The sequence below is a fragment of the Physcomitrium patens genome, chromosome 12, assembly GCF_059467195.1.
Source record: "Physcomitrium patens ecotype Gransden chromosome 12, ASM5946719v1, whole genome shotgun sequence".
NCBI lineage: Eukaryota > Viridiplantae > Streptophyta > Bryopsida > Funariales > Funariaceae > Physcomitrium > Physcomitrium patens.
The window spans coordinates 11,671,620-11,680,566 of record NC_143421.1 but is presented as its reverse complement, the minus strand read 5'-3'; the positions used below and the strand labels follow the sequence as shown (position 1 = coordinate 11,680,566).

The window sequence follows — 8,947 nt, the reverse complement described above, 5'->3', positions numbered from 1 at the left end:
TTTTGCTCCATTGCTCAACATCCCCTGCTTTCGAGTTGCTCCTATAATAACGCATTCAGAATTCAAGGTCGTTGTATTCATAAATCCACATATCCAGCCATCACTAACATTTTCAGTGTATCCCACCCTAGTTTTGAACGCGTTCAACTAACAGTAAAGCGTAATTACTTCAATCTATACATCTTAGACCGCTTCAAGGAAATTACGAAGGAGACGCAGTCATATAGCGTTATTATTAGAGATGACATTCTTCGACGACTCTATCCTCGCAACAGTGAAAATTTCTCCTGTCCATTCCTTACGTGCACACAGGGATCCCTGGAATCATGTGCAGTTGAAGCGATGACGCAGAGAGCTAGATCTGATGGGGATTGATGCAAGCGGTGTCTTGGTCACGGAAGACGCAGCACACCAAACACAGAATCGAAGCTGTGAAATGCCGATTCCATCGCTGAGCTGCGATTGTACCCAGTAGTTGTCTCACCCAGCATCTGTGGGGGCGGGAAGACGTGCGCAACTTCATCGATACAAGCATCAATCTGAGACCTCGGCGATGACGACGATGAGGAGGAAAGAGAAGAAATGTGATTGTCTTCGATCCTCTTTCGTACTTCGGTGGGTGGCAATGGACCTGTAATATTTCCCACCATTTTTTCTTTATTTTGGTTCAATATATATATAATGGAATGTTAATTAGCCCCATGCTTTTACTAAATAGACCCACACTTGATGAAGAATAGGATAATCATGATGAATGTTGTTGGTTTTTATTGGTTGCAGATCCAATAGTGGAGAAATAAATCTATAGGTTATTTTTTCAAGATGGGTGAGTCGATTTAGTAAAAACTTTTGTCTATTTAACATTCCCTTTTATTTATTTATATATATACATGAATGTACATGAATGCACATGTACATGAAAAGGTCTTTCGATAACCCCACTTTTTGGTCCAGAATAAACTTGAATCACCAATTACCAAAGAATGACAGATTGCATTAAAAAGTATCTCTCCAAGTTTAGTGGATTGTATACCAACGGTGAAATTCCAATTCCAATCCTTCCGGATCAATTCTAGCATCTTGTTTTGCCAAAATTAAAAGAACTCAGAAATGATACTCTTTTTCTAAGTAAGCAAGAGAATACTTTTCTTCAATTCTAATTTGACTTTTTCTTTTTTTAATTTAATTAATGGAATTTAATTTTATGATATTTATTTATTAAGGAATTTTTGTCTAATTTATCTTTTACTTGAAATTTTATATCCAAACTTAATTGTCTACAAAGAAATAACTAATACATATCATAATTCATCACGTAAATAAATATCACATATATGAACTACTAGTATTTTTTTAAATAATTATATTCTTAACAAGAACAATATAAACCAAGAAATTATAAGTGGTTCAATTGAAAGAAGTAAAATGTGATTTTTATGAGGTTAGTGGAATTGATAAATATTATAATTTGTTGCAAGAGAATAATTATAATATTTAGAATGATAAAATAAAAAAATTGCACATACACACAAAATATTTCTTATGTCTAAAATATTTTATTTTATTTTTCTAAAATTATAAATTATAAATTTACCTCTAAGTGTTTTTGCTTTCTTATAAATGCATTATTTTTCATATTAGAGTACATAAATCTTAATTCAAATTAGAAATGATCATTAGATCTTTTTTTTATATTTTGTGAATGTCAATTGGAAGACATTGTAATCTATTTCTAAACAAAAAGAATCATGACAATCATAATAGAAATAAAATAAACATTAGAAACATTAGAAACAATCTATGAAACTATTAGAATAAAAAAAACAAGAAAGGTAGCTCTAAATTTTTTTTTGTGGTAGTTGGGTGAGTAGTCCAAATTGTACCAAGTTGCAATTCTTGTAGAAAGAGTAGAGATTGTTAAATTGTATTGTTAGAAACTTGCACATTAGAAGTTAAGTTTAGATTCAGATTTGTGACAGTCTTATGCATCTTGTGTGAGGAGGATTGATTGGGCGATAAGACAAATATGAAACAATATATATATATATATATACACACAATAGGACATGATCAAGATTAAATCAATTTTACTTTATGATATGTTGGCCACTCTGTTCTTCGTTTACGAAGTTTTAAGAACAAAATTTAGAAGTAGAATAAACTACCAAAATAGAAAAATAATATATCACATGCAATGGCCAGAATGCTTTTATACTCTACAATACACTTTAGGTTTTAACCGCTTTATATTTTCATCCTTATTGATTCCTTTAACTTTCTCCAAAAAGTAGACAAATGACCCATTTAGATTCATAGAAGTTCATTCACCAATCCGTTCTTTTCCTTTGATGCCCACATAATCCATACTTTCCCTTCGATCTCCAATAAAGATAACTCGGAAAAAATAAGTGAAGGTGACGATTTAGCACGTAAAGGTGCTTCTTGTTCAGTGTCAAATCTCAGAGACATTCTCCACTTAATGTTGCGAAGAATATATTCACAAGCATCTGAATTTGTCGATTAATCAGGATACTAGTCTCAAACGTCCACAGAAGAGTATCAGCTATGCTCTGTGACCAACTGCAGAACTGGTTGGGTTTTGTACAAATTTACTTATAAACCCAACTCTGATTCAAGCTCTTGTATCAACAGGTGGGAAAAATTCCAATCTCATGACTATTAATATTTCTCTAGAATTGATAGACGAAGCAACCATGAATCTCCGAACAATCAAAACATCGTGTATTTATTCACTATTGAGAGATTGCTAGAAAATGTACACGCAAGATTCTCAGAAACTCAGAGGTCCAACCTCCAGCTAGAAAATAAAAGGGGGAAAAATACCGCAGGCTATTACACACTCTTCATACCGGTCAGACAAAATCTGATCAACCTATCAAACACTCTACAAACTCAAACTCTCCGCGAGGCCAATAAGCTGGTCTACGTTTGACACAAACTAGATCCTATTCACAGTTGACCCAAAAACTGAACCTCGCGGTAACACTGCTATTGATACAAATTTTCGATCGTAAAGCGACTATTCTTTTCAAGTCCACCAAGTATCTACACTCCCATCAACTAAGCCTGCAGGCAAACTGGGTAAACTAGTCAAACTGGGCAAACTAGGTGCAGAGTACACCCTCTCCGGTTTCATTGTCAGGACAGGGATCTGGGGCTGCAATGCTGCAGAGGGTGGCCCTAATGACACCGGCTCAAGGTCCCCAGGAGAAGGAGAAACGCCAGAGCTAGTATAAGAAGCTGAAATAGCTCCGCCTCCATCATATGAATGCCTTCGAGGCGTCCCTGCATCTGCGGTGTTGTCTGAATATGCTAGCAATAGTGATGCTCTTTGTTGGGTATGATCTGCATCCCCACTTCTTGGACTAACCAATAAGGCGTTGGATTGAGGAGTTCCAGCTTGACCAGAAACCGAGGAGGTATCTTCGCCAGTATCCTGCTACAAAACAGGAAATTCATGATTAAGCTTACTTCGAGGAAGGTACACAATCGGGATAGTTGTATAAAAAAGACTAAACCTCTTGAAAAATCAATCGGCTCAAAATAACCAAGAATCATTAACATACCGAACTAGATTGAGCAGCAGCGCTTGGAGCACTTGTCAAATCCTGTGTCCCAGTGGACTTTCCTTTTATTTCTTTATTAACATAAACTGAGAGATATAGTTTCTGTTCAACAAAAAAAGAGGGGAACAATAACTTCTGAGATGAATCATGCAACAATATTTTCCACCTTCCATCATAAGGTTCTGACATATAAATATGTTCCAAGAACAATAAGTTAGGCAATTTGCCAAAAGGATTTCAAAAAGCTGCAACCTTTCAGAATGATTCAACATGTGAAGTTACCGGGAATATTTCTATTAAAGCTACGTTAAGACTGGTACTTACATGTTCTTCAAAGTCAGGGCTGGCCAGGTTGATGGAGAGGTTACGCATCAAAAGTAGAACCTGCGGAACACAAAGGGCACAATATTAGGGGAAAATAGTTGCCAGTCATTTAGCATTCCATCTAGTCACCGACTTTATCCTAACCAGCTATTCCCACGCACTTCATCAATTCATGTGCAATTCTACAAACATTAATGAACTTAGAGGCATGTACTACAGAAAAAGAAAACTTTCCTGTCCTTAATTGGGTGATCACTTGTTACAAAACTCTCTAATATTAGAACACCAGTCCTCGGTGACGTAAATTTCCTGTTCCTTCAGCAGTTAAAAATTAAAATCACAGAACACTAACCGTTTCGCGATCAATAGGAGACATCTCCTTGAGCTTCCGAAGGTGGCCGGAAACACCTGGGTCGAAGACACTGCCGATAAACTTGTAAACTTCCGTAAAATCAGGAGCAGCTGGTGGATAGGGAGGAAACGATTTCATGTGTCAATTTAGCCAATGAAAGGGACCAATAGCGTTACTATACACCTAGAATTCAACTTTGCGAAAAGTGAACATAAGAATAAGAATAAGCATACAAAGAATTGATTGATTCTCATACATTTAAACGATTTACAATATTCGACAGATTCAACTAACGAACAACAAAAAAACAATAGGAACTAATCAACTTACCTCGTATACAAGACTCAGGTGCAATTTGACTTGCGGGAAGAACATGTTGTGGCCACCCTCCAGGAGAACTTCCACTAATGCTGTTACTAGATGCGCGAACTGCAGTCAAACTCACGCCCTCAACTTCTGATTTGATACCTGTATGAGATGAAAGGTCAGTAGAAAAAAAAAGTATCGGTGAAGAAAATTACCGTAACAAATAAGTTGCACCCAGTGAATTTTCTTCTGGCAATGTTTCTGACAGTATTTCAGGGGAAAAAAATTTCAGAAAACTATAAATCCTTAAAACCAAAGGAAACTTTCGAACGTAGTAATGGTATGGAGTGTACACCAAAATGCAATCGTCATTTTAGTGTGCTTGACAAACGAACTTTGTCAAAATAACCAAACAACCAGAACTGTATCCGTTCCTAATCACAAAAAAGAGTCGGCTGAGAGGGGAAAAAAGTTGAGGATAATTCTCCGTCCCGCGACCAGATTCAAATTGTTATATGATTAGTCTTCTAGAATCCACTAGTAAAGGAAGAATGGGATCGATTTAAGCAGGGCAATATCAGTTTGAGAAACAGCTCGGAGTCGACGCAGTCGATGACCAAGGACTCACCAGGAGCATCATATGAAATACTCGGATTAGGAGACACTGAATGTTGAACCCAGGCTGATACAGACGGACTAGCAGAGGACATGGGAGGTACATGAGAACCTGTACCATAGCTAGACTCTGCCTGCACAGCTTGAGCATTTAAACCATCTGAAACTTGTACTTGTGCTGGTACTTCACACCCCAACAAAGTATATGCTCATGTTAGTGTTAAATCAAGAATTCACAAGTTAATAAGTGTTAGTTATGTTCTAAAACGGGATCACGCATATTCGTGAATTGTACAGAAGTGACCCTGCCGCAGAACGAGAAACTGATACAGTAATAACCTGACCGGCGGCGAAACTGTCAAGTATACAAGATCTTCCAGTGATTACGACACACTGACTTACCGAAGACTTCCTTGCGACAGTGTAGCTTACAATCCACAACTAATCATCTGTACATGGTGGCACATAATCACATTTCAACGTAGGAATAGATGAAAAAGACTGTACCACATTTTGGTGCCTTCTGTGGATATGGTTGAGCTGACTTGCGTTTCGGTCGTGGCGGAGGAACATGTTCCCCAGTTCCATTCTTCTGTACTTTTAAAAAATATTTTTGAGCGTGACTTCGGATCTGCATAAAAATGGATTTTAAAGATAAATAACACCGACAATAAGAAAATGAATTCACTTCTATAGGCCAAGTTTGTTTTGGTCGCATAAACTGACCTTGGACTTTTAGCAATCGTAAACGATAAAAACTAGACAGACTGCAAACAACCAAACTAAATATCAGTTCAAACTAGCAGGGCAAATGCATACTGGAATGAAAGCAATTCACAAAAGGCAGCTTGTCCAAGGAAAATATCAATGCTCATCTTCCCATGGCTACTAATATTCTGCAGTGATTAGATTATAAGAGGATACAGTGAGAATGAAAACGATGATTGAAAAAACCAATGAAGACAATGCTGTACCTGTATTACTGTCTTAGACCCCACGAAAGCTTCGATTTTTTTCCAGTCGCGATCGAATCTGTAAAGGCGAGACACACATTAGTGTCATTGATCCTGCGTATTAAAATTCCCACGAGAGGACGCTCGTAACATTGAAGAGGTGAAAAGAGATGAAAAAGGTGACAACATTCCGTATGCATTGAAGACAAACACACTCCTATCTTGTGGTAGATACATAGATTACCGAAAAGAAGTTTGTGTGAAATGTAACATAACTAAAAGCTGGTCTACCCATTCAAGTATTATCGCTCATCTTTTCAGAAAAGTTTTACAGTGAACGAGACAGAACAACGCCTGACGACCGCTTCAATTTACGCAAGTAATCCACTTTGGACATCAACCTTCGACAGATCATTTTATTACCTAGGCTTGGAAAATCTAATGGCAAAGTTACTCCCCAACCAATAACAAGGAGAAGGGTGCTAGAAACTGTCAATATTCCAAATGCACACTGTAACTAAACTACTGAATGCCATCTTCATGGTAGTTGAACAAATTTTTAACTTTGAAGACACTGAGGGGAATGCAAGGCTTCTACATGTCCAATCATGCACCCAAACATTAAACGAGTGGAAGGCAAAAATTCTATACTTCGAAGATCTAGAAGGTAGGAAGTTAAGATGTTATAGACTCGGCTAGTCCGTTGGTAACAGACTGAAATAACTGGTATCGAGGTAAGAAACGCTCACAGTTGTAAGGCCTCAAGAAATTTATCGTGCTCCTGCTCAGTCCAGCTTTCCCTCGACTTGGTGATGGTGTAAGGCTTTCTAATCTTTTTAGAGCCCTCTTCTGACACAGACACTGAAGGGATGCCAGGTACTGTGGAGCCTGCTACCATAACACCTAGCATCTCAACACTCGCAGCATTCATGTGCGGCTTGTTCAAGGTCCTCGTGCTCAACTCCAATTTTTATTTATTTATTTATTTTCTGTTTACTTATTCCAGCTGTGTGGTATAAACTTGTGCGCAATCCTAAGCGCACATCTTCGACAGCTCTGTAGCACGATGATTCTGAATTCAAACACAGTATTTATTTGCAATAGTCAAGTCCTGTGAAACCTGGAACATGATGGGGGAAGTTAGCAACATCGAACACTGGCAATTTCCAGCAGCACAGCCAATCACACATTTCCCAACAAACTACCTAGAATACCAGATCTAAGATATATCCACAGGGTCCTGACACAGGTAGAGCACCATGAAACGGAGTGATTTAAAGGACTATCCAATAACCACACCACTCTAGCTAATACATAAGTACGCGGAATTCGAGAAGACCTAAACTTATTCAAACCAGATAACATACGACAAGGTGCAAACTCAAAGCTCAACCAGCAAAATGGAAGAAACTAGTATAAACTTAACAGCAGCAAAACTAAGCATCTCTATCTATGGGATACCACCAAAAAAAAAAAAAAAAAAAAAAAAAAAAGAGAAAAGACTGGAAGTGATCGTTTCCTCTGCAAAGCATTGCTACGAATCAGAAAAGCTGCAGAGCTACCCGCACATCGTTTGTCTCGAACCTAAGGAAAAAGCCCAAAACAAGAAGCTAGCAAACGGGCACAGACGGTGAGTGGGCAGAGAAATGCACAGACCTCTGCTCATCTGTCAGAAAACCCTCAAAAAACTAAGAAACGAGCTCCAAGCGCAAAAACCGCTACAAAACGGACAGAGGATCTTATGCCGCTCCAAATTTCACGGCCGGACGACAACTCCGTAACCACCAGATTCAACCACAATCCACAGAAATAAGACCTAATCTCCAAAGTATTCCCGCAAACCAGTCACCACAACGGCAACCAAACCTCAAAGCGAAACTCAAATCACTCCGAAAATCTAAAGCCACCAACACTACTACTACTACCACCATCCGTTCACCACTACTTGCATTCCTCTCCCAAAACTCCACAAGCCAAATATTAGCCATCTACCCATGGCACTGCCTCGATTTCCAGCCAAAAAAAATGATGTACAACATTTTCAAGGAAAGACCACGCACCCTCGGATAGCCAAGCATAGTGCAAAGGGAGAAAAATATATATATGTCCACTCACTACTACGCGCAAGGGAGCGACGCCGAATGATCCGATTGTAAAACAGATTTTGCTGGTAGGAGCGATTGTGACAAAGAATAGAAGGGAAAGGAGTGAAGAAGGATTGATCAGGGCGGGGCGGCAAAGAAGGAGGGGTGCAAGATGAGGCGCAACAGGGTTGGGCAGGAAGGAAGGGGGAGACCGAGCGATACTGAAGATCGGCCTTGCCCATAGCCTGGCTTTGGCCATAGCCATAGCTCCCTCGCTCTCACCTCCCTCTTCCTCACTGTCTGGGTGGGCAGCGCCTGGTCCCACCGCCTCCAACGAGAGAGACGCGGTAACTTCTAAGTTCCCATGTCCCCCTTTCTCCACTGGACTGTGAAAATTTCCTGTTTACCTGGATAGCTTTGTGGCCACATGTTTATCCAGCGGCCACGGTCGTCATGACTTGGCACATCCACCTTGGATGGATGAATGACCAGATGAATGAATGAGTTGATGAGTGGATGGAGAGCTCTGAACCCGTTCACACCGAGCGGCGAGATCCGGTCAGTGGATGGGGGAACTGGCAGGGGCAGACTGAGCCAATAGTGGCTGTTCTGGTGTGAAGGATGTTCTTGCGGTGTCCATCTCGGTTTGTTTTGCTTGGTTAACTCCAATGGGTCGTTAGTGTTTTATTTTTTTATTTTTTTTACCCCAATTTTTAGGAATTCCAC

At 39.2% G+C, this 8,947-nt stretch overlaps 1 protein-coding gene across 28 annotated transcripts; it reads right to left on the bottom strand.

The window, feature by feature from the left end:
* Positions 1-2,721: 2,721 nt before the first annotated feature.
* Positions 2,722-8,508, bottom strand: LOC112289165 (protein REVEILLE 3). Of its 28 annotated transcripts, none has more exons than XM_090254889.1 (10): positions 8,253-8,508; positions 6,887-7,257; positions 6,159-6,216; positions 5,692-5,815; positions 5,198-5,368; positions 4,594-4,731; positions 4,264-4,373; positions 3,912-3,971; positions 3,588-3,689; positions 2,722-3,460 (listed from the first exon to the last, which is right to left on the bottom strand). In XM_090254889.1, the coding sequence occupies exons 2-10, from the start codon at positions 7,066-7,068 to the stop codon at positions 3,050-3,052; spliced, it is 1,356 nt and encodes a 451-aa protein (XP_090111015.1). In that variant the 5' UTR covers positions 7,069-7,257; positions 8,253-8,508; the 3' UTR covers positions 2,722-3,049. The 28 variants fall into 28 exon arrangements, with proteins under 28 accessions (XP_090111015.1, XP_090111018.1, XP_024389907.1 ...); XM_090254892.1 differs by having other exon boundaries at positions 2,722-3,457; positions 8,253-8,472; XM_024534139.3 differs by having other exon boundaries at positions 2,722-3,457; positions 6,887-7,209; positions 8,253-8,472.
* Positions 8,509-8,947: the final 439 nt, after the last annotated feature.